The following is a 25,489-nucleotide window of genomic DNA, read 5'->3' as shown; positions in this document are numbered from 1 at the left end:
CCAGTTTGCGAGGCTCGAGGTCAATCGAGAACAAGAACTGCATCTTTTGAAGGAAACGGAAAAGTATGCCATAATGGACTGCTGAAATAGTTTCGCTGAGCCATATACACATTTCGTTGGGGGAAACCGGTTCCACGGCGAAGCAAGACGAAAGCAGGTTTGACAAAATTAGCACTTGCACTCTCGCTTTTTAACGGTATGTTTACGATTGAGCGTTATCTAACGAATATTGTTTAAGAAACCTGTACAGGAGATGCACTTTGGTTGCTTTTCGCATTAAATTTCACAAATTTAAATGAATGCTTAACGCTCAGTCTTTACTGTGCGCCTATCGTCCCACGGATCGGTTCGTGTGATTGGTAGCATCGATGTCTCTAGCATCCGTTCGAACGCCTGAAAGGCAGTGTGCCATTCTAATGGTGTGGTGGGACCACAGCTAGCAGCAACCATCGGTACATTTGCTGCTCGGGACCCACCGATCATTGACCAGCCTTGTGCCAAATTATGGCTAGAACTAGTTCTTGATTTAGCTAAACATAAACACAAGAGTGCCTTGCAGTGAGGCAGTCCACCATTGCTGTTCGAATACATGCAGTATATGAACGTTCTGCACGAGTTGATTCCAACGCAGCTTGAGCTGAACCGTTATGAGCGAAAGTGAGTGGGCGAGTAACGTAATATTGTTCATTTGTGAGAATCGTTTGCTTCGAAGTAATAGTTTGATAGAAATTCTTCAAATATGCAAACTTTTTCAAGGTATATTTTGAATATTTTAATCAGAATTAGATAATCACCGTGGTGGTATGAAATGAAAATGTCGGTAATTAACATACAATACGAAACCGTATATGTTAAATTCTCGATGGAATGGGATGATCGGAGGTAAGAATGATTATTCAAATCTGGGTTTACTGATTGAAAGTAACGGTTTTTATCAGTTAAAAGAGTCAGGGAAGATAACTTGATAGAAGCTAAGATACATAAGTTGAAGGTTAGCAATATGGCCCTCCCATTATTTATGAATACGTACATAAAAAGATTAAAAGTCCAGATTTAAATGTAATTTATATATCGATCCAGTTTATAATATGATAAATTAAATGTAGTAAATCTCATCAGGGGTGAACTTCCATAATAAATGGGTGGTTCAATAGTTCAATAAATCACTTCAAAAACTTGAAATATGCCAAATTTTTAAAGGAGTTTTTTCTTTAAAAGACCATTTATGAATTCAAAAAAAAAAAGAAACTTTTGGTGATTTAATAATATGCGATTTTTTTTTCATTTAAGACATTTTCCATGTTAATATCCTAAAGACAATTTGCAAATTAACCCTTGACGTTAAATTAGCCGTGGTTTCGGTTAGCGTCAGATATAATCCAATAGATGGCGCTGCAAACACGAAACGCTCCCAAGACACAAACCATTACACGAGAATTAAAACCCATTGAACAGCAGGAAAATTAAAAACGCTTATTTTAATAATCAAACATGATTTCCGTGAAAAGGAAGGCTCACGTGGAATATTCCGTGGAAGAATCTTTACCTGTATGAAATGAATAAAGGTATAATGTGGTGGAGTAGACATATATTATTGTTTTTAAATGATACGTTACAGAAGAAAGAATTTTCAGAAAGCAAAAATAATACTCATTACCATCGCCTTAGAGGTTCTGATCCATTCGGATCAACTACTCAGCAGGATGAATTGAAATGATCTGTTTTAAGCCTGCTGCACACAATCTCACTGCACATCATAAAGACCTAGGTAAGCATTACAGTTCGAGCAATGTAGATGATGTTTCGTCGGGGTGGTAAATAAGGCGGGTAGGAAACAGAACGGCCAGCAGGAAAGTATACAGGCGGCTCCAAAGCCGTTAGAGATGCGACTCGTTGCATTGCGGATTGTGGGATAGAAGCGTCCACCACACTGTTTACATTTCACACGGAACCGTGCCGGTTTCCATTGAGCGACTAAAGGATTGAAGAAGGATATGCATTATTGGGTGTACCATAACGATCCAACAGTTTGAACTTACCAGTAGTTTTGTAGATAGTTTTCTTATTGTGCGATAGCACAGTTTTCGAGCGAGTTTTTGGTCTAGTAGAGACACTTGGCATGGGTGTTTGCCGTGCATTGCCATCTTCCATCCGTTGAGGTGTTGATGTTTCGAAGCATTTTGGTTTGCGTTCGGAATTTTGTTTGGGCACCAGCGGCATGCTTTCCAGCGGATGATTATCGAGCAAATGACGCACTAGTATCCACGTATTCGAACTTTCGTACGGCAATTTAGTCTGACAGATGATACAGGTTGCAATCAGGCTCATAATACTCAGGATCTGCAGGGATGTATGACGTCTTCTTTGCCACAAATTGGCAGCGTATATGTAGCTTTATTCCAACGTTCAGCAATAGGCGGTGTATTCGAAGATACTCCATACCACTGGTTACTTTGATGAAGGGTATCGCATACGGATAAAAATTAGGGAGAATATCTTGGCTTCAAAAGCGCACGTTAAAACGATATTGAATGACACTTATCGAAAAACAATTATTTGCCCACAATTGTCAATTACGATCTCGCGAAAATACGCCTCCCCAACGTCTAATGATGACTTTTGCTATATTTAACTTTCTTTCCCCTGCGCCTTTCACACACTGAAGTATATCATACCGACCATGGATATGTTTTCCGATAACACGACTTTTATTATCCAACATTTTGAGAACAATTCACTAATACTTGCTTTCACCTTGCGTTACATCCTTCCACGCCGCACTTCAACGTTCAACGCGAACGGACGAACGCATACCAAACCCCATCCTAGACGATTTCTCGTGGACGTTCTCTCTACTAAATTGTTGTAGTAAAGCATCTGCATCTCAGTACATAATTAATGTTCAACTTTCCGCCAAACTTCATATTCGTGTTTAACACAATTGGTTTCGTCCCTAATGTCTCATTATCCACTAAAAAATATATATATATACCCTATGTTAGTTCCGCTTCTCGGCTACGCCTACCATCCGTAGCTTTATTTGTTTGTTTGTTTGTTTTCTTCTGTTTGACCATCCTTTCGTCATCTTTCGTTAAACCCTTGCTATACCTCCGCACAAAGTGTATGCTGCACTTCAGTGTGCTGTTATGTTGTGTAAACTCTTCCGCTACTGTTGCTTACAATAATTGTTTCCCCCTCATCGTGTGTTAGTAGTTTTGCTAAATAGGAATTGATTTGTTGTATCAATCGCCACCCGAGAACATTACCCTCGGAGTGTGGTGAGTTATACATGCTACACACACGAGCAGGGTTTTGTTAAATGTGTTACCACCGTTAGAACTAGATTTCTTGCTTGTTTTTGTTTTTAATGCATTACTTTCTATTAAGACGTTGTGGTTTCTCTTTTAAGAAAATCATTTCAAACCAGCCCAGAAGCAGTGGATTATTTTACCTCAAATAAATCAAATAATCTTCACGTTGTCCTTCAGCTGGGTGTGATGGAAACGTAAGTCACTTATAATTTTAATGCCCATATAATTATCCATAACTCATGTACTTCATGTAACTTGTGAGAAAATATAAAGTTAGATGCAATAGATTATAAAACAAAATCAAAAGGACATCGAACGAAGACATCTCGCACTAGTGTGGGTATGCAATATCAACTTGTTCAACATTTCACAGTATTCTTGTGGGTTACTAATCGTATCGCAATTATTTTCGATGGCTTACAGGTTAGGAAAAGTGTTTTGATTCTTAGTGATAAGGTGTTTATTCAGTTAGACGCTAGCATTGTTTGGTTTGGATCGAGTGTAATCCAACAGTGTTTCGTGATATCGACTACTTGGCTTATCGAGAAAACTAAATTATTTGTAGCTAGTGTTCACTTTGTGTGAAATAGTTCATTTTGCCCTGTTAAGCTTTTCCCTTTTTCAGTATCGGGGTTTTCTTTTCTTTAAGAAACGCTACTAATAATTTTCACTTTTTTTTACTGTAGTTCGGCTGTATACGTGAACTTTTGTGTACATCGTGAATCGTTAGATACAAATTCTATGACACTTATAAAACATGCTTTCTGGTTTGTAGCAGTTATGGAAAGTACTTCTAAACATGTTGTAAGGAAGCAAATTAAGGAAGAAAATAGAAGTCTTAATTTTTAAAAATTTCCACCAATCCAATCTAATCTAAATTCTAGCACAGCTAACCGATATGTGATTCGATGCTAAAAACATAGGAGAGCATGTCTAACCTCTTAACTTGCGGATGATGAATTATACATTTCAAAGCTATTGCCGAAACTGAATGCGAATGTAAAGAAAAACATGCAATAAATTCAAATCGCACATCGTCGCCGTAAAGCTATATCCGTCGCTTATCGCAGAAAAACTAATCTATCATCCCGGTGGGGGAGCATGGGGTTTAACCGATAGATTGTGTTCATTCTTACAAACTAAAAACTGCAACAACACTCACCATCGCATTCGCATGACCCTTTCGCTTGCTGGCCACACAACCACAACAACAAAGCATAAAGTTTTCGGTCGGAAAGCAGGAGCACCGATGGTAATATGTTTTGGTTCACGGTTCGCCTTGTTTGTTTTCCCCAGTTTTTTTTTGCACTCGGGTGTTATGGCATAAGATTTTAATCATCCACCGAGGTGAATAGGTGAACGTCACTCGAAAGCCAACCGAATGGAATGATAAAGCATGAGTATTATTAAAATTTTCGTATTATAACGAGTGGCCGTCAAAATGTGTTTTTCTTTTTTCCCTGGGTCCTATTTCATATCCACGTGGCTGAACGTGGGTTCAATGAAATCGACCAGAAGCCAAATGTACGACTCATCGCCCCAATACGAGCCTACTTCGACATTCATGGGAATATATTGTTGAGTTATTGGGAGAAACATACTCCCGGTTCGTGCAGCATCATCGACTCGGAACTTCCAAACCCGTCCAACGTTTGCGTACGCTGTTGGTGGAAAATCTCCGTTACTATGGCAATGGAAAACAGGTTACCGTGCGCCGTTATGCAATAAGGTCTATGGTTCAGCTATTTTGTTTTTGCCATTCGTGCTGTGTGTGTGGATTCTGTCATTTTGGGAATGATTGCACTGTTTTCCTTTTCTGCCGGTTTTCAGCGCAACGTCACTGTCAATGGCGTTGTTAGGATGATTTTTCTTTTCTTCAAGATTGATGTAACCTGTCATAAACGGGGGTTACGAGTGAAAATTGTGGATAAAGCACTCCGAGCACCTCGATTCCCGAGCATTCAAGCGGAAAGCAGCAGCCAACGTGCTCCTTGTTAATGTTTGTTTCCACCATGTTGAGGAACAGTTTCAAAATTTTGCATTTACTTATCACACACTGTTGTGTGGCGGCTGTTGCTAAAGACACCCGGATGCGATCGTGATTGTTGTTGCTTGATTTCTAACAGCTAACCGTCCACTCAGGCCATTCGACAGGCCTTCGTGGGGCGTCTCTTAAACGCGCTTAAGTTTGCATTTGCTTGATGTTTGTTCTTACAGTGTGTGGTATAGTGTTATGGAGAAAAGTTTCAACCCTTTCCGAACGTTAATGTTTTGATATTAGCTAACAATAGTATAACTAGAAGGGTAATAGAGAGCTAGTGGGCATCGTTGAAGAGGTGATAGAGAGTGAAAGATAGATAGATAAGAAGAGATAGAGAGAGAGAGAGAAGTAGACGTGTGAAAGTGAGCTTTAGTTGGGTTCTAATGGATATATTGACTGCTTTCGTTACATTCATACAATAATTGTTTAAACGAAACATGAACTTTACCTTTGCGTATTGTTTCGATTTGGTATAAAGTTAACTGATAATTGCATTACTATTTTTGCAAAACTATAAACATTCAACTTAATTACCCATCGATGTTGTTGGAAATCGCCTTTCTATCAAATTCCTTTCATCTCTCTTCCTCTTAAAATGTTTAAGAATCAACATTGGGTGTTTGCATTCGTTTAACGCTATTAGTTAATTTCTCTCTTTGTTTAATGTTCGATAATTTATTCCATGTGTTTTTTGTTGCTTTGAGTTAAGTTTTTCATTTAACATTACGTTTCTTTTGTTAAGTTTTTTTTTGCCATTCCAACGATGGTTAGCTTTAGATTTAATCAAACATCTTTCACACGTGCGATCAATACACGCACTTTCATCACTTGAGTACAAACGCTACCACCAACACCGACTTTACGACTAATGGTTTTTGTTTTGTGTGCGCGTGTGTTTTTGCGTGTGTGTGTAGTTGGTTTACTTCTCTTATCACAATCATTAAGTAAAAAACTAAATAGTCATTTCGAGGCACGTTTAATGTTTTGTTTCATTTCTTGTCTACCTTTACCGTTTAAACCAGCGCCAATCTGGCTGGATGTAGTTAGTTAGCTAGTTTTATTTGTTACAACTTAACGTTAGGTAGTCACAGGGAGTTCGCATTGAATTGATGTAAATCAAGCAATTACATTACGGTTACATGGTTTCGCCCCGTGGGCCATTTTGTTTTAGTGAATGCTTACCCAACGGGGGAAAAGGAAGAGATTGTATGTTTCATCAAGTTTCAAATATTACTTAGTGTTTCCGATGAAGTTGTAATTGAATTAATTGCCGTAAGCAATATGAAGTAATGACATCAACAATACGTAAGAGATATTGTAGCTTAAATGGAGATATACAACGAAAAGAATTTAAGGAAGATGTTTAACCTTTATGAAGCTCAAATGTAACTGGAACAACAATTGACACTCTTGAAGTGTTGTAAAACAAATATAACAAATATAAGAAACGTATGAAAATTGTCCAAAGCAGTTGCTTAAAATCAAACATATTATTTGTGATGCATGCAAATTTAATATAATATTTGAAAAAATATTCTAATATTACTTATAAACATTATAATTTTTGTAAAGCTACAATGTGAATAATAGAATAAAACATTAGAAAGTTATAAAGGAGCCGTAAATTTAAGTTCGAAATTAGTTTTTGTTTAATTTAAATTCATTGAGTAATTCTAGGATCAGATGATCAGGGAAAAATATTTTCCATTCTTTCCCGGATCTGTGCATGACTTTAATTTCTGCTGCGTACTTCCCCAATCGAACCAGTTACCGTAGTCGTACTAGAATGTGAGAATGGAAGCCGGCACGTTTGATGTCCTGCTGGGGGTATCAAAGAATCTACAGCAGATCATGCTGCTGCTTCCACTTGCCTTGTTGCTTTGTGTTTGGCCGTTTGTGGTATAACCCGTTTTGAAGTTCACTCCCCTCGGCAAGGATATCCATATTTAATCATCTTCGATCATTCGTTTTTTTTTGTTTGCTCCAAAACCCAAACGCTCGCCCAACGTTCGGGTCACGTCACGCGACCCGGTGCACGTTAGCAGTAAATGTGCCATGACGGAAGATGGTGAATGCATATTCATAACGTATTCTGTCGGCCTGGCCCACTGTTCCCGCTGCCGCCGGTACTAGCACCCGCCACACCGGTCACCGTCGGTGTCGTCCCGGATGCCGTCACCGTCGTCAAGGATTCGTCCGCGGCCGTTGTGGTCGTCGTTGACGAGTGCGATTTGCGTCGTTGCGTTCGAAGGCGCGCTGCATTGGATGCCGAGGAACCGGGATGTTGTAGCTGTTGCTGGTGATGTGTTTTGCCTTCGCCTTTGCTGGTGGGCGACTTTTGCACTCTGTGCAGCGGGTTTGTGTTCGTTTATTTGAGTGTGGTTTTTTTTTTATTATACCATCAACCACCCACCGTGCAAGGAACGGTATTCAAGATGGATTTGGGTTCATTCGGGATAGCAGGATAATCCATGGCGATGGTCCGGCAGCATCCAGCGGTTTTAGAAAAGGATATACCAGAAAAAAAAACCAGAACGGAAAAGAACAATAGCATACAAAGAGGTAAGAAGATGAGAAATTCACACCACCAGAACTGTTTGCAAATGAGGTGAAGAAAAATTGGTTAGCAGGAAAAGTAGGTTAGGAATGATTGCAATTCTTATTTCTACCAAACGTCTCTTTTATGTCGGGAAGTCTCCCGCTGACACAGAAGAATGTGCAGCATTCGCATATTATTGCACTCACGTTTCCACGTCCACGCTCCATGTGGTTCCGCGTTCTAGAAGTGGTTAGGTGACATGGGTTCCAGGGCGATTTTTTTTCAGCGCATGAACCGTAAATAACCAGTAAACGAACGATGCAGTGTAAAGGTATTCGAAACGAGTCTAGTCGATTGGTATCGATCATGATCTCTGGTAGAGAATATTTGATCTCTACTATATTGAAGGATTTGGCCATTGCTCTATCCAATTTACAATAGAATAACATAATAAAGCAATATATAAAACCTATGAATGTAATTTTAAGAAAAAATATATCTAAGGATGATTGAAGTAAAATTGTACATTAAAAACATATTTCCCCGAATTTCTCTCGAGTATAATCCAATAAATAGATTTCTTAATGACTACAAGATTGCTTGTGTCAATCGTGAGCAACAAGACTTTCGTATACTTGAACCTTGTACTATAACCCATTTCGACCTCAATCTGTCTACCACTATTGGCCATTAAACAGTCTTGCTTGGGAGAGATCGGTTAAACTTTGTGCTTTGCAGATGAACATTGCTCCAGGAGCATCTAGCGAAACAATGGGAAATAAGCTACTTCACAAGAAAGAGCACAATCAATTAGGACAGAGAATGAATAAGGAAGACTAAAGCTCAGTAAATCATTGTGGCAGGTGGCGCTGAATAATTGAATGAGTTTAAACTCAATTAAGGCTCAATAGTTGACCAAGAAAAATAGCTAGGTGTAATGAAAATGTTACAGTCGAGCGCTTTATGCGCAAGGAAAGAATTTCCAGCAAATTCTTGGCCAGTGAAATAACATTCTTTCACTTCCGGACCTTTTCGCGGAAAAAAGCACTCTTGATTTGTGTTTGCTGGTTGAAAGTCTATCTCCCGACGGTATGCTGTCACCCCGCAGTGCCGTACGATCAGGCAGGCATAATTTAGAATTCGAAGCTCGTTTTCCGATTTAATCTTCGTTTTGTACCATTCGGTGTTTCCATTTTTTTCTATCCTCGTTTTTGGTTGGCCTTTGGGCTGAAGTTTTGTTCCTATTGTCAAGCAACTCATCTGCTTTCAACGGACACATTTCCCGTCATATCCATCGCTACACTGTGGCTTTAAGATTATGTAGGTGCTGAGCCACTGGACGGTTGAAAAATGTGAAAAAAGTTAATCAAGATTCTAGAAACATGAAACAACTCTTGTTGAAAGCTTTACAATGAAAATCAGCCTGATAATGCGTTGCATAAAAATGGAGCATTTCAAATTGCTAACTGAGTGTTGCAAACAAAAAATGCTTTTACATTTTGTTTTGAAAAACGAATCGCTAATGATTCTCCTTCCATTTCATTTAAATCAGAATTGTAATGTTTTAAACTAACAATTACCAAAAATGTGAAGAAACAAATAAAAAACAAAATAAATGAAAAAAACAAGTGAAAGAATGAAATAAATGTAAAAAAATAAATAACGAAACATCAATTAATTAAGAGCTTCCAAGTTACACAACAAAAGAAATATTTAACTAAAATATATTTGTAATACAGTCTTTTCCCGAGTTATGTGAATAATGCGTGCCAGAGCAATACGCGTAATTCGAATTCGCTTTAACATATCGTTTTAATTTTACGAAAATTTATGTTTGTAATAAAAAAATGTAACGTATTTTTTGGAAAATTTAATATATGATTTAATATTTAATATAAAAGTTCAATTTCACGTATAAAATTACACGAACTGTCAAAATTGTAGGAATCGCGTATCTCGAATTCGCGTAACTCGGGAAATGACTGTACTTGCAGTACAAAGAAGAATCTTTTAATTTTCAGAAAAAAGGAGAACTCGAAATTTCTCGTCGTTTCGTGATGAATAACTGTCAATATATTGAGAGAGTAGGAATCATATTCATAATTTATGGAGAAGCAATCGACTTCAATTGCAATCGAAACAAGCATTTTACGATAGTAATAACACGACTATCAACAGTCGTTGGGAGCAAGATTCGTTTCAACGGCTTCAGTGCTGGAAAATCATTTTTGCAAAATGCACAGCTTGAAAGTAATAACGTGCAAATTGTAAGACATTCTCGTAAAACACATTGTCACCGATCGTTTGCGGTCTGGGAGTTTTTGCAATTGGCCGCAAAAGTTATCGTGTAAGCTCCGTTCGAAGAGGTGGGTTTGGTGCAGTGCAACTGCGCTTAATGTGATTGGTGAGCAGGATTGAAACAATCGTTGCAAAGTTTATGTAAGAAGGTTGCTTTCACACAAAACGAATCCGTTTTCTCATCATACCTTTCGTCTTCAAGGTTTTCCACTCCTTCTCCGCTGTTCCGGTGGAAGTGTGTCATAAGGAAAGCGCAGTAAGAGCAGCTTGGGAGGGCTAGTTCACATCGTTCGTGTAATGTGCTTCCAGAGTTAGGACTTTGGTTACCGAATTGGTTCACCGTCGTCCACCTTCCCCTGTCTCGCGCTTGGTGTCGTTAACAGAACTCTTCGGTCCGATTTTGAAAGCGATTACATTTTGGTGGAATGCACTCGGTGAAGGTAAAAGGAAAAAAAAACACACACACAGAAGCAGGCGCATCCGGCTGCAGGAGCGCTTCGTTCGTGCAATAGGAACGTGACCTGCATCAAGAGCTGTAACCAGCTCAACCTGTGCCTGGCCATCGCATAATAAACCCAACCCAACACGTTTAGCCTGGATTATGTTCGATGGTTATGTTACGCTTTTACAGCTCCCTGCAGTGAGGGGCACGTTCCAGGCATGGGAGCCCTACTAACGGGAGCCTTGCGTGGAAATTACATCCCGTTGAAGGCAATGGGCCGAAACGGAGTGAGAAATACGCGAAATAATAGCTGCCTACAGTTGAAGAAGGCTTGAGCCAAGGGTTCCAGAATGAACATTGTAGAAGTTGGCAAGAACCCGTTTCTTGGCAACCTGCGCGAGTTGCAGTGCTTCTAAATACAGTTTCGATCACGTGCTTGAGAGCAAATCCGCGATACATTGGTTCTCTTTTACGTTGTTTTACGATGTCTAAGCTCTTACAAATCTGGTTCCCCGCTGTCCGTTAAAACTTTGTCCACCTCTCTGTCTGGATTGCGGTGAAATATAACTACACTTCCGTGGCGTTGGCGTAATTCTAGCAGATTCTCCCGATCCCTAACAGGTTTGGGAAATTAAAATTGTTCTTGACCTTTTACATTACTGCTCATTGTGGACAGGAACGAAAGTCCTAAAAACCCATCCTTGTCCAAACGGCTCAGATCATTGACCGGCCAAACTGCAGGATGTGGTTCGTAGGGGTGTTTTTTATAACCTATTTTAACATCACTAGCTGCTCACCACTAATGGATCATCAACTGCTTTCAGTTCAGAGACCTCCCTTTTTTGTGAAGGTGTCCAATAACTGTCCATGGAGCGTTGAACTTTCGGAAGTCCTTGAGCGCGTTCGTGGCTCGAACATTCCGTGTACATTCTCGAAGCACTTCCGAGGATAAAACTATCCCTTCACCTGCCACTGTGAGAACAAACTCCCGTGGACATCTGTGGCCGGGTGATGATAATGATGATGGCCATTTTTATTGAGTTTTGACTGCCACTTGACAGTTCACAGAGCTCTGATGAGATTTAAGAGGAGGCAAACGAACCGTGCGGGAGTAATTAATGCTAATGAAAGCTGAAAGACCACCGGTGAAACCAGTGCTCTGGCACGTCCCGTGTGCCCATCAGCTTATGCGAAGGGGAGCATCGCTTACCTGTCCTCGAGCTTGGAGATGCGTTGCTTTAGCTTCGCCTGACTTGCGGAATATTCGGCTAGCAGGCGGGCCAACCGGAGGTTCAAGTTTTCCACCGTCTGTTCCAGCCGGGCAACGCCACTTTCCAGCGAATCTTGCGTCTGTTGGGCATCTGTTGGGCGAATGAAAGCGAGAAAAAGAGAGAAATAGAGAAAGAGTGAGAGGGAGAGTAAGCTAACACAGTCAAAAAAGGGAGCTTCTTGCTTGTCCAGCGGGTTGGACAACGGTAGGCGAGAGAGTATGCAAATGTCGAATGTTATCACACTGCAACGGTTACTCACTGGCAAAGACCGCTTCATCCAGCAGGCCATCTTTTCGCAATAATTGACACCCACGCTCGGTCAGTGATGCTCGGGCTTCCGGATAGTCCGCCAACGTTTCCCAGAGGTCACGCTTCGCCAAACAGAACAGATCGGAATAGCCTGCGGGAAGAGAGTAAGTGGAACGGTTCGGTACAGGTGAGACACTTCCAAATCGTCCGGGGTGATGCACAGGACGTTGCGATGCGAGTTCAATTATCCTAGCCCTTGGAACGGAATGGCAAACAGCAACGAGCGGAGGAGGATGGTACAGTATCGACCAGGTCGATTGCTTTAATTGGCAATATTTGATCCGATGCTCGATGTCAGTGAACGACCGTTGATGGTGCTTCAGGCACGTTCTGATGTTTATAATTATTTGTGATATTTTTTTTTCTACTAAGAACATCAGCGTTATACAGGGGAAGGAAAAATTGTCAGCAAGATGGAACCAAGAGTTTTTAAAACAAAAATATAATTACATTTTATCATTAGCTGAACGTGGGAGTTGCAAAAAATGCATCCACATGAATGTACTATTGATTTGTTCGTGATTATATAAATCTAAATTTAGACTGTCTTCCCACCCATCGAGGCCATCCATAGTCCCATCTAAGAGGACAACAGTAAAAAAGGCAAAAATAATCAATAATCGCAGTCAAAGTCAAACTTCAATAAACAAAAAAACGAGAGCAAAGATGAAAGAGCGAGCGCAGTATAACAACGAGCTACTAAATTAAGTAAACTTTCCGCAAAGTACTGATTTTGACAGGAAGGAATTGGAAATAGGTGCCCTGTAATCCTACCCTTTACGTTCTGTGTATCGTTCAACAAGGTTTCAGATTCTAAATGTTTCACGTCCGCACTCGAAAATCAAGGCCCTTAACGGGTCATTGGGCACGGCTGCACGTTGAAGCGGTTCGTCACATCTTTTCCCGTGCTTCCTTTTTGTTTCTTTGTAAATTGTGCCCAAGATTGCTTATGAATTATTCACCCAGCAATGAGGATGACGATTAAATAGAAAAGGAGAATTCTGGAGAAAAGGAGGCTATGTAACAAGATTGTGTTGTCCTTACGCAGAATGTGGCAAAAGAACTTGATGGCACGGTCGCATGAGAATGGTTTGTAATTAGAGGATTTATTGTTTTCCTGGAAGTCGGTCTGCAGTTTTCCGAGAACAATGCTCAAAGGTCGTGTTGTTACGTCAAGGTTAGCTCCAAATATTTGAATGAAGATTAAATTACGGTCTGACGATGTCTTTTGTAAATGGAATTGAAATTGTGAAGTCAGACAGAATATTGAGTTTTGGTATTCTAAGCGAAGCTATTTTTTTTTGGGAGAAGATAAGTGACTTTATACATTATACGTAATTTAATTGTAATCAACACACACTCGGAAAATGAAATATATACACTAGTACTCACCGATGGAGCGCACGTTAGCCGTCCGACGGTTTCCGGTGCGATTGCCCGCAATTTCTAGCACCGACACCTCTCCAAAAACGGATCCAGCGCCTAGCGTAGCCAGCACTGTAATGCCATCGTCCGCGACCACCGAAAGGCTTCCACGCTTCACGATGTACATCTCCTTGCCAACGTCACCCTTCCGGCAGATGTAGTCACCGGGACTAAACACCTAAGCAGAGTAAGTGGATACTTACGTGTTAGCGCTACACATGACACACGGTTGTAGTTCTTCGTCAGATTCTTGCGCACATACCTGCAGTTTGAGTTTCAGCACAAGCGCCTCCAGCAGACCCGGTTCACAGTCCTGAAAGATGCGGACCTGCCGCAGCGTGTCCATGTGTACCCGTATCGCAATCTCGGCCTTCAGCTTGTCAGGCAACGCGGCCAACACACGCTCTTCGTCCAGCGCACCACTTTGCGCCCAGGTGTAGGCAAACCAACGGATGACCTGGTGGGTGGATACAGCGCGAAACCCAAACATCAGCGCACCGGTGGGTGACAAAGAAAAAGCGTAAAGATCATAAGCCGGGCAAAACATCACCCACGGTTGGTGTACGTACCCGCGCTTCCAGCTCACCGCCAACCTTCCGAAAGGCCATGTATTGCTTCACACCGTCCATCCGGTTTTGGAACTCGACCCGTGTTACGTTCATGTTGGATATCATCGAACCGATGTTTCCTACGGGTAAAAGCGATAGCATTGGCGAAAGGTGTAAGTTGAGTAGGACACATCCAAGAACGGAACGCGGTGCACGTGAATGCAATGGAACAACTACGACCGTACCGACAGAGCTATCAGGTCTCGATTGCTTCCTCTAGTGTGATTAATCTACGCGTAGATTTTAGGGGACGAGTACCACAGGGATAGGGTTTCAGATTGGGATGCGAGGTTCTGTTTGCTTCGAAGTATTTAACGAACGCTCATCAGAAACCACTCTGGGAGCATTGGGCGTCAAGGAAGCTGAGGTGATTTAAGGTGAGTTTTGTTGTGTGAAGCAGAAAATCAATATTTACTAAGTAGAAAATGGAGCTAGAATGAACCATTTCTCTTTTAGTGTCAAGGAATTTAAGGTGAAAAGTGGTTCTTGATGGATGAAATTCTTAACAATTTGTGGATATCAACTGGCATTCATTTTAATTTAAGGGCTTTAATTAATCGTCCAAAATCTGCACCACTCCTCCTTCAACTCCATACTTACCGACGATGGTGGCAAAGATGAGAACGCCGGCTAGAAAGTCCGCCACGACAAACAGATACTCGGCATCGTTCTCCGGCGTTGGCGTCTCACCGATCGTGGTCAGCGTGAGCGTGGACCAGTAGAAGCTGTAAATGTACTGCCGCGACAGGGTGAGATTTTTGGGCCCATTGATGTTGTACACCCAGTTGTCGGTGCTGAAGCCGAGCGCGTAGCTGATGGCGAAGTACAGACATGCGTTCCAGTGGATGAGTACTAAAATAGCTAAAACAACCTGCAGATACCGGTTGGAAACGTATCGTTAGATAACCGCTAAGTGACAGGTACGGTACGGTGTGCACACTCACTTTACATATCCTAAAGGCGTTCGGATAGCCGGTGGCCGTTTCCGTACGATCGAACCATTCCCACATTCTTGGAAGACGCAGTAACCTATTAATTCTAACTATAATTGGACACGGCAGCCGTGTGGCGGCACAGGAACTCGGCGCCCACCAGATGTAGGCCAGATCGGTCGGCAGCATCGAGACGATGTCGAGCCACCAGCGCTGCTTGGAAAAGTAGTGCTTCCGTAGCTTGGGCGCGTCTCGCACCAGCAAGCCCTGTTCCAGGTACCCTGTGGAAGAACGGAGATGGGTATTGATGGAATGTTGGTATTAATTCACGCCAAATAAACGGTCCAATCTACACGTAAACTAGTTCAAAAGGGAGTTCTTTGTTTCAGAGCTTCGAGTTCCTTTGGAAGCAGATGTTCCGGGGAATTGATTTTTGGTGGTGCTCCGGATGAATGTCAGACCATTTGAGTAATGTTTCGCGGTATTCAATAGTTAACCCAGCAATTCAGCTATTTGTAACTGACAGCATCGGTAAAGTTCCCCATGTCCAGAGCAAGATCTTCTGATGTAATGTTGTTACTTCGTATCGGAAAGGTTTTACTTCACACTAACAAACATGTATCACTTCCTGGGACATGTATTGACTAAGTCCGCAAGTGGATGAATGGCTTCCTTGAGAAGGGCTCCAAATTCCAGCTGTTTGCGACATATTCTTTTGATTTGCATCCCGGAGATATCAAACGCTTCAAGCACTGGAATGCCTTTCGGGAAATGTTTGCCATCAAAGAGAGAATTTCAATCACAATGAGTGTAAGCCGTTGCATTGAACTCACGGAGACGTGCAAAAAGAAAAATAATCTCGAATCCTAACAGCTAAAGGATCTACCGCATCGATGTATTCATCGTTTTGCTCGTCGATGTGGGCCTGAAGTCTGTCAATTGTTGCTTCCTTCAAGTTCGTCGTTCACCATCCTTGTCATGAATTGAATTTCGGGTTGATTTGATTTATGCTATTTCTGACGAAGCACAAGCTCGGGAAATGACGAGATTTGAGGAAGATTGTGTTTTACTGGTTTATTTCCAGTATTCGAGCAGATGACTAAGCCCGGAGCGGGAGTGAAGTTGCCTTTGCAAAGTTTCTCGGGTGCGGTGCTGTAAGAGTTGCGCGTTCCAGGATGGGGGCCACTTCATGCCTGTTCGTGCATAACGTTTCCGAAACTACCGGTAGGGTTAACGTTTTGGTGTTCGCCTAAAGCCATCCCGTTGCCAGGGATGAAATGTGGAAGCCCAACTCGTCGATTGGATAATCAATAAAATATATCTCGTGCGTCACAAAACGGCTGCTCTCCATATGCTACCGCGCCGGGGTGATTTTTGCATGGGGGGTCGATGTTTCACGGGAGCCACATCCATAAATTGATTGATTTTCCTGTTTGCTCCCCCCCCCCCACTTACATGCAGCATGTGAAAAGCCACTGCGTGTAGTATTTTAATTTCGATCAAGTAATCACCCCGTCACCGGTCCTCCTGAGGTTGCTTGTTTGCTGTACAGGGACCGGCAACGGGCGAACACGAAGCAGGGAAAGATCGACGCGCATTGAAAACGAAAGCTTAACCCGTGGCAAAACAGGCCTGGATGGTGACGGGTATGTAATTGGAGACTTTTTCGTAGCATTCGTGACGCGTCATCGATGATGATGTGACCTTTTACGACGTGTTGGTACGATCGTCACAATTTAATTGGAATGCTTCTTTACAAAGGAATTGAAGCAAAATAAATATAAGCAAAACAATGTGCTGATAAAATAAAACTGATTTCGAGATCTTTTTTTACAAAAAAATATTTTCTTGGCAGCCTAGGAATGTGTTCCGGTGTAGATCTATCTTCGAGCGAGTATTAGAGTATTAGAGCGATAAACCAGGGTTTTCAACATGACGTAAAAAAACAGGAAATCTATCATGGACATTGCAACATTTCGTTATCTCAGGGCGAATAAGAAATCTTACATGTCAGTAAAGGTTCGACTGTGCTCTGCGCAATACTGCAGCAGTCGGGACAGTTCCGTCCTAGTGTTGGTCAAACTAAATCACTATAAACCCTTCTAAGTATTTTACAATCGATTCCACATCCCAAGGACAGGAATAACAATTACGAACCATTTGATGAAAACGATCGGAAAAAACAATTACATATGCCCGTACGGTTGGGTTCCGCAAGCAGCTGGGGCTGTCGTCTGATAGCTACTAAAACAACAACTGCTCAACCCACCGGCCATTGAGATGGGGTTTTCGTACCCATTGCTACGTGAGGGTCCGGTAGCAATCGAAGAAAACCCCTTCAGGGGAGACAACCACCACAAATCACTACACGTTCCGCTACACCTTGTTCTTCCCAGGCAGGAAGGATTTCCCAACCGAGTACCAATACTACAAGCTGACCAGGGTACAATTTAATGAATTACTCGTTTCCATCTCCCTTGGTTTGAGTAGGACAGCATCATAAAGAGAGGGCATCTTTAGGGTGTCTCTCCCCGGAAACAAACCGACGTCAACATTGTTCGCCCCTAACCCAATCTCATTTTCCTAATCTTCGAAGAAAAGCCCTACAACCGTAAGCTTGCGGTGAAGGGCAGCATCAGCCCGGGAAAGTGGCGGAAGAACACAATAGTTGCCTGCATTTAAGTCGGGCCAATGTCGGATCCTTCCGCCGGCCGGATCTCTGCAACGCGAGCCAATCCAAAAACCGGCATGACCTTCCGGACTTGGCATGGCTTGTGCTGGTGCTTGTCAGCCATGTCCTGTCTTCCCACATTTTCGTACCCACGGCGCACCATGCCATGGTGCAAAGCGGGCGGGAACATTTGTGCTTTGCAGGAAATAAATTATCTGGCCCGGCGATCGATTAACCTATTTTCTAGCTTAAGCAACAAATTCTTGAATCCGGCCCCGGGGACTGCCGGCCAATCCTCCGAGCACACCGAACAGAATGGCGACGGTAGCGACGGATGCAGGAAGCGCATGAGCGCACCGGCGTACAAAAAGGACACCGGAGCCTCTCGCATATTGCCTTGGGACGGTGCGTCGCAGATGCCATCGGAGTGGCCGAAAATGGAGAAGTTTTCGTATAATTTTCAAAGGCAAGCAACTTTTTCCAGCCTCTCGGGTTCGTTGGTGGAGTTTCGCTGGGTGCGCTTGATCGAAAGTCGAAACGATGGGCAAAACCTAGTCGGAAGCAAACAGGACAGAGAAAGGCACCAATGTGCTTCCGGTAGCGCATTGTCAATGTATCTCGAACCGATGAGCAAAGTATTTCCGTGACTTTCCCGCTCGGACTTGGTACGGCATCAACTCGACCGTGGGGAATATGCAGCTCCTTGAAAATGCCGGACGCCTACGCGCACGTACCCGCGTTCGGGTACTGGACGTGGAAATGATGGCTGTTGCGGTAATTAAAGCAAGATCCATCGAGATTACAGATAATTTGTGAGTTATGCCACATTCTGCGGTCGAACGGGGGAATTTTGGTGTGCTTTCCCCGTGCGCATTCTTTGCGCAGACGAAAATAAGCTTCCTACGGTGTCCGTTCCATACACACCCACTCGGTGATGGTTTTTGTGGTTTGTCCAACTTTTTCTCGACACTGCCGAAGTGAACGAAGCGAACGGATGGACGAAACCATACGTGCAGGATCATGATGCGAAGAAGAACGTGGGATGTTGTTGTTTATGGGCTTCAAAAGACTTGCAGCTTTTAGCAAATGAACGGCAAACGACGACGGGGAGTTTGGAGCTCGTGCCAATGATGATGCTAGTACGCTCGATAGGAAAGAAAGCGTTTACCACGATTTTACCGCATAACAAAGGTGATCGTCGGGGGATTACACTGATTATGGGGTTATGAAGAAAGATGTCTGTGGAACGTTTTGAAAGAAGACTGCACTAGTACAAGAAATGTAGATAATTTAAATGCATTTTTTTCCCGTTGCTAAACTTATGAAGACATTCAAAGTTAGCGATTTTATCTGCGTAATTTTGCGACTATTTACACAAATCGTTTGCTTCGTGTTGTACTCACCCTCATGACAGTGCACCAGCGTGTCGGTCAAGTAGATGAAATCACACAGATAGTCTAGGATCCACCAGAGCACGGAGGCTTGTTTGTTCAGCTCCCAGAAGACCGCTCGTCCTATCACAAATATGATATTGTATAGTACAGCCAGCGAAACGACGGACAGCCACTAGACGACCATGAAAGAGAAGTGTTTATCTGATAAGTCCATGGGATGGGGAATGGGGCGACCATGGGCAGCATGGTGCGTTTGAAAATATTTAAATATTATTTTATAGCTACTTTTGCTGGGAGAAAGCGAAAACATAAATTGTGTGTTCAAAGATTATCATAAAATTATGGAGGCATCTATCTATGTAAAGTTTTAATTCAAATGTCAATAAAAATTTGCGGTTTTTTTTATACATTTCTGTCATTTTGTTGTACAGAATCCTTGAATTTTAAAACATTATGCATTTTAAATTGAACACTCGTAATGGAATTTTATTAAATCGAACGAAATTATATAATTTTGTATTGTATTTTTGTTTTATTCTTATAGAAAGTTGAGTTCAAATAGATAAAGTATTTCATGTTTAGATGCATTCGAAATTTAGGTTAACTATTCTCGTAAATATTTGTAGTACTGATTTGTTTTATGTGCTCCGCGTTTCTATCATCGATCGCATACAGCACGGTTAGTGAACCTCAATTACGATACGTTTGCACGTACGCGTGCATCATCTACATAATATATAATATTAACTAGCATCGAAAACTGACGAAACTTGGTATGATTAATCAATAAACCGAATCTTCAAACCATCATGATTCTGCATCTAACATTAACATAAATTCCTATCCACGGGCTTCTTTCACGGTTCTGTCTGGCGCTTCCAAGATTTTCCAAGAATAAGATGCGTTATGTGGAGCATTCTGCCTAGGGTACGTCGCAGTGTTCGCATCCGTTGATGTTTCATTACAAATGTTTGGAAGACGCAAGTATCGGTGGGCCACAATATTATTACGCAAATGGGGGTTTTCGCTTTGCGCACACCACCGTTACCGCGTCAGTGTAAAGCTACCGTTAGCGAAACACAGACCAATGTTTTGACTTCTTGAGTTCGAACAGACAAACAAGTGAGCAAAGTCAACTTCAAAAACCTTCCCCATCGAACCGTTTGGTGCTGTGCAGAGTGTTACAGACGATGGCGCAGCTGGCAAAACCACAAAACCAGCGAGAGTCCTCTTGAACCAAGCCCAAGCGACCAAGAAGCACCGACTAAGCCGTAGGGTACTTAATTCTCGCTCATTATTTACCACCAAACCGTATACACGTTCCAAACCACGAGCGACCATCAATGTCGATGAGTTCGTTGAGAATATTTCCTATTTGCTAATGTTTTCGGAACGAGGGAATCTTCGCACTCTTGCCACCTTGCTGACGACCCACACCAGAGGTATCCGGGAAACTTTAATAGCGCTTTCGCGTTCGCTTGGAAACGGGGCGTTGTGTATTGTTGGTGGGCGATGGAATTTAGGGAACCTTATGTAGAGGCATTGGTGGTACTTTGCTCCGTTCCATTGCTTCGTGCCTGAGTAGTATCGTATTAATTTATTTTTTTCCGAATAGCTAATGGAATCATTGTTTAGTGGAAGGTATCTCGTTTATTGGCATAATCATAATATTGACCGTGCCGATAGATTATTTTAAAAAAAAAATCGGGATTAGATCATTTTGATCCTGAAGTACATTATAAGGCACTGTTTGAGACAATGAAGATTTTCCTGTAACACTTTAATAGGTTTATCGTATAACTTGTATTTAATATATTCAATTAGACATTAGTCTGTTGCTCATAAAACGAGTAATATTAATAAATCAGTTTTCATTACGCAACCATTTTTATTAAATATTTATATGACGTGATTAAAAATACAACAATATCTAACTACAATTAACGTGTATCTATCACAACATTGAGCCACTTATCCATTTGTTGTCTAATGTGTCTCGTGAGATTAATAAGATTTTGCTTCACATCTGGTAGCGCTGGTGCCAGCTTCACCACTAATCCATTCAAGCGAGCATGAAATTGATACGAAGACATCATTTGATTCCATGGCTGTTGCGCTGAAATCCGGAAATCGGTATTTCACGCTTCGTTGCCGTTACCGGGCCTACAACGGAACTACACGTCCGCCCGTACCGGATAGGTGTTCCGGTCGATAAAAACTGGCCAAAAAAAAAAAGGATGAAACTCTGCATGCATGGTGAAGAACAACAACGGACATCCTTTGCCGTCGTTACGAATGTGTTCAGACTAACATGACCCGCATGAGGTTTCAAAAGGCTGATGTTATTCTTCTACAATTGGCAAGCTTGTCTTTGCTTGTGCGCTTTATGCCCAGGCGAAATTAATAGTGATCTGTAGACGTACGATGAAAGGGAAGGTTCAACTGCATTCGAGGAAAAATGAGTCTCATTTTTTGTGTTTTATGGGGTTGTTTTTTTTGCCGTACGTCTTATGAATGAGCAAGATTAATATGATCTCCACAGGACCGTGGCCTTCAGAACTAGCAATGAGCCTAACACACTACATGAAAAATGTTTTACAAGGAATTTTCTGTTCAGTTTGGGTATCATTTGTTATCCATCGTACAATAGAAGTGGATGCAGCAGCTGAGTAGTTTGCAGAGTTGTAATAACATTATGCTCATATTCAGCCACAAAATACTATATTTCAATTCTAGTTTTGTTTACTTAACTTTAAAATACTACCATAACTTTTTCAATTATTTATTTATGTAATCTTTACTAAAACCATTTATTTCATTAACAATTAATGGGACTGGTACGACATGGACCTTGACCCTTGTATACTTAAATTAAGGTATAAGCTTGTTTTTGTCTATTGTCGAGGGCGCACGAATCTAAAATCCTTACCTTAAAACACTTATGTTCAAATCGAATAGTTCAAAATGTGTGTTAAACTGCCTACACATTATCAAAAAAGGATCGTTGTCAATGCTACCGTTCTTCTATATTCATTGTGCAGAAAAGCTCTTTGTCTATAATTTCTAGCCGGTGCGTATACGTGTACATTTTTTAGCAACTAAGACTTTATAATTTGGATTAATGTGAATCTACATATGAACACACTTTTTGAAATCATAATTCCGAAATTCGGGTATAGCAGATACTAGAGCGATATTTTTAATTCAAGTTGTAGAATTGAAGCTTTTCCTGGATTTACAAGTATGGAATCTTTCCACCTTTCTCAAACTTTTGCAAGGTGAGATCGATTTTGTTCTGACATTTCTTAACTCACGCACTTACTACACATTTCAAGATGGAAGATATGAAAGTTGAAAATATTTTCAAAATCAAAATTCAAAAACTTCACTTAACTCCACTAAGGCACTAAGGCAACTCCACGTCCGAAAATAAGATCGATTCGATAATAATAAAAATAAAATAATATCGATTCGAATCGAAAATAAGATCGATTCCATTATACATTTAAGTTCAAGTTGAAAATAATATAGAAAAGGTACCAATTATAACGTTTGAAATAAATAACCATGTATTTTGATAAGTTATTTGATAATATCAGATTATTACAGGGTTTCCAGAGCAATAATTAAGAAGTTAAAATTGAACCATTATGTGCCTTGGTAGATCTGCAATTCTTTGCACATACTGGACCTTGTTTAAATTGTGTAAAACTGATCATGAAAGTTTTACGTATACTGAACATTTTTGGCTCATATAACATCGTCAATTGTTCTCCATACTATGAATCTTTTATCGTTGTTCGTTGAAGAAGTCGAAACGTCAATTAGTTTCGACGTCTTGCCAGCAAATAAAACACAACGCGACAGTACGTTTCACTCGACTGCAATGGTAGAATGACAAACCAATTACCCAGATTTCTTCTAATTGAAATGACAGCAATCAGGCTGTTACTCATTTACGGCGTTTAATGAGCTATGGAGGTGTTGATGGGAGTGGAAAAATAAAAATTAAACTCACAATTAGCGACTGCGACAATGCGAAACTTCACGGGCAGTTAACCTAAAGTTGCAAAGCGAGGACCGTGCGAATCAATTGCGCTGGCGTTGGCTACTTACCCGATAGTGCGACGGAAGGGACGGATCGACCGACAGGCGACTGCACACCCCATCGGAAGGGACCGCCTGTGGTGCAACGCAGCCCGCCTGGTGCAACCGGGTATCGGAGGTGGCGGATGCGGCGGAAAATTTGTCCAGAAATTGGTCGGGTGGCTTCGAGCGGCCTCGTTTTGATATCCTACAGCGGAGCGCGTTCAGCGAACGGCGCAAGGAGGAAAGTTTGCCCCGCCGGCCAGTAGATGGTTCCTGGAAAGTGGTTTGAAAAAAAGATAGCAAAAAAAAAGGAAAGAAAATGAGTCAAGAAAATTCTATCCATGCTACAAAGCAGCAGCACCGAGGTAATGGCACGAAAGGAAATGGTTCATCTTTGCGCTCGTTTAGATCGTATCATTTTTCCCGTTGTCATTCGCTGGCTTCGTTCGAGTCCCACTCGGAGGCATTTATTTAATCGACTCGGAAAGGGAAAACTCCACAAAACAGGACAGCACGCGATTTGGCCTTGTCGAGAAAGTCGGAACGCGTGGCGGTGAGGGCAAGTGGAGCGTTGATAAAATTTATCGTCAAACAATGAGCGCCACTACTTTCGCTGGCGCAATTGACTCATAAAACCGAATTTCGTTAGCCTTGCCTTAGTGTGTATCCTCTTGTTCCATCTCATTTCATTACCCCGCTTTCCACAATCGGACGGACTTTTCACTTGTGTGCGTTGAATAAAATATAACTCATGATGGCAAAATCGAACCAACATTAGTAGCCTCCGCGGATGATGGAACGTTTCTGTCATCGGACACTGTTCGATCCCTGCGAAGCAGTAGGCTTTTCTGGTATTTGTTTTATCGTTTTGACATCCGAATGTTCGTCCGAATGTGCGAGGAACGATTCAGTGGCATTTTAAAAATATCCCATTTGGAATTTGTCATTAAATAATAAAAGCGTCAGTTTCTCGGTGGAAAATAATGGACCAAATTGGTTCCGAGGAAAAGCTTTTAGTAGAGCCATGGCTGTTCGCGGTTGTTGGGGGCTTCCGACAGTTTTTTGAGTGCTGAGTAACATTTCAATTAGTTTAGAAGCCAATACAAATGCAATATAGCGTATTGTTTTACCGCGAAGAATACATTTCAACTTTAATCGATTAAAGCAATTATGAAGGTCACAGACAATTTAAAAAAAATAAATATCCTGCTGAATTGTGTCGGAAATATTGCTACGTGACAGTAAAGCTTCGACGCCACAGCGCCTTGGGCACAATAATAAATCCCTTCTTTTTTCTCTTATACCAGCCATACGCTAACTGGTGGTACGTGTCTTCAATTCGATCTAGTCCAATATACACGTTTTACATGCGAAACCAACACCCTTAACACCGTGCTCTCGTTAGGTTTTTTTTTTGCTTTTGGTGGGCCTGGAAAGTCCCGCCGAACCGCACGACCTCGAATATCCACCGGTAGACGTGCCCGGAATAATTAGTCTCGGGAGCTGCCCGAAACCACATAAAGCGAAACGTCACCTACGCTCAGCTCAGTGTGGGCCGTTTTCGCTAACGAGAGAGCGGGAACGATGGGGGTAGCGTTGGAAAACCTTTTTCGATGACCCTTAAATCGAACGCGTCGTTTCCGACGAGAAGTATTATCTCACAATGGCACTGTCGCTACACGTGGCACCATGAGTGGTGTTGCGTAGTGTGATGATTCAATGGTATTTTACAACCTTTCGCCGAAGACTTTGATATGGATGAAGATCTCAGACGAAATGTACATGGAATGTAAGGAATTTGAAACATATGAGGTATGCCATTGAGGGTTTATATTTGGATTGGCATATGCATGGCATAGGTCGTGGTTACCTTTCATCTCTATTGGAAATAATATATCAAATAATATCAATCTAGCTTTTATTCATAGCAAGATTCCATGCGACGAACAATGTTGAACCGTTTAAATATTGTTAATCACCTTAATTATTTTAATATCTCCATTAAAGGCATTTGGTGCAGGAATGCGAATATGTAGTAAACCGTGACCGTTCTGATCGATTAGTTAAGTAAAATCGTGATAAAGAAAGATAATTATTTACCGCTTCTCATTACACACCCATCAACAATGGCGGCGCGGAGCGAATGTCAACCATCAACA

At 41.6% G+C, this 25,489-nt stretch overlaps 2 protein-coding genes across 2 annotated transcripts in view; both read right to left on the bottom strand.

Annotated features, from left to right (window-relative positions):
- Positions 1 to 1,744: 1,744 nt before the first annotated feature.
- On the bottom strand, positions 1,745 to 2,328 carry LOC128304961 (uncharacterized). The gene is made up of 2 exons (XM_053042216.1): positions 2,040 to 2,328; positions 1,745 to 1,974 (listed from the first exon to the last, which is right to left on the bottom strand). The coding sequence occupies exons 1-2, from the start codon at positions 2,326 to 2,328 to the stop codon at positions 1,745 to 1,747; spliced, it is 519 nt and encodes a 172-aa protein (XP_052898176.1).
- A 4,672-nt stretch (positions 2,329 to 7,000) lies between these two features.
- LOC128303888 (cyclic nucleotide-gated cation channel subunit A) overlaps positions 7,001 to 25,489 on the bottom strand; it is a 44,103-nt gene continuing 25,614 nt past the window's right edge. Inside the window, exons 3-12 of the mRNA XM_053040971.1 lie at positions 23,358 to 23,603; positions 19,251 to 19,413; positions 15,189 to 15,457; positions 14,845 to 15,115; positions 14,206 to 14,324; positions 13,899 to 14,093; positions 13,604 to 13,814; positions 12,162 to 12,302; positions 11,842 to 11,992; positions 7,001 to 7,697 (exon numbers count right to left, since the gene is read on the bottom strand). Of these exons, the coding sequence (XP_052896931.1) occupies positions 7,433 to 7,697; positions 11,842 to 11,992; positions 12,162 to 12,302; positions 13,604 to 13,814; positions 13,899 to 14,093; positions 14,206 to 14,324; positions 14,845 to 15,115; positions 15,189 to 15,457; positions 19,251 to 19,413; positions 23,358 to 23,603 (2,031 nt within the window). The 3' untranslated portion in view covers positions 7,001 to 7,432. The remainder of the gene's footprint in view (positions 7,698 to 11,841; positions 11,993 to 12,161; positions 12,303 to 13,603; positions 13,815 to 13,898; positions 14,094 to 14,205; positions 14,325 to 14,844; positions 15,116 to 15,188; positions 15,458 to 19,250; positions 19,414 to 23,357; positions 23,604 to 25,489) is intronic.

This window comes from Anopheles moucheti, chromosome 3, assembly GCF_943734755.1.
Source record: "Anopheles moucheti chromosome 3, idAnoMoucSN_F20_07, whole genome shotgun sequence".
Classification (NCBI taxonomy): domain Eukaryota; kingdom Metazoa; phylum Arthropoda; class Insecta; order Diptera; family Culicidae; genus Anopheles; species Anopheles moucheti.
The sequence above is the reverse complement of the archived record's forward strand: the minus strand, read 5'-3'. Positions and strand labels throughout refer to the sequence as shown.

What these genes read in the sequence shown, in the direction of transcription:
- LOC128304961 (XM_053042216.1), bottom strand. Translation starts at nt 2,328, where the DNA reads ATGAGCCTGATTGCAACCTGTATCATCTGTCAGACTAAATTGCCGTAC. An exon ending in AACTATCTACAAAACTACTG is followed by an intron (nt 1,975 to 2,039) that starts GTAAGTTCAAAC and finishes TCAATCCTTTAG; the next exon opens with TCGCTCAATGGAAACCGGCA.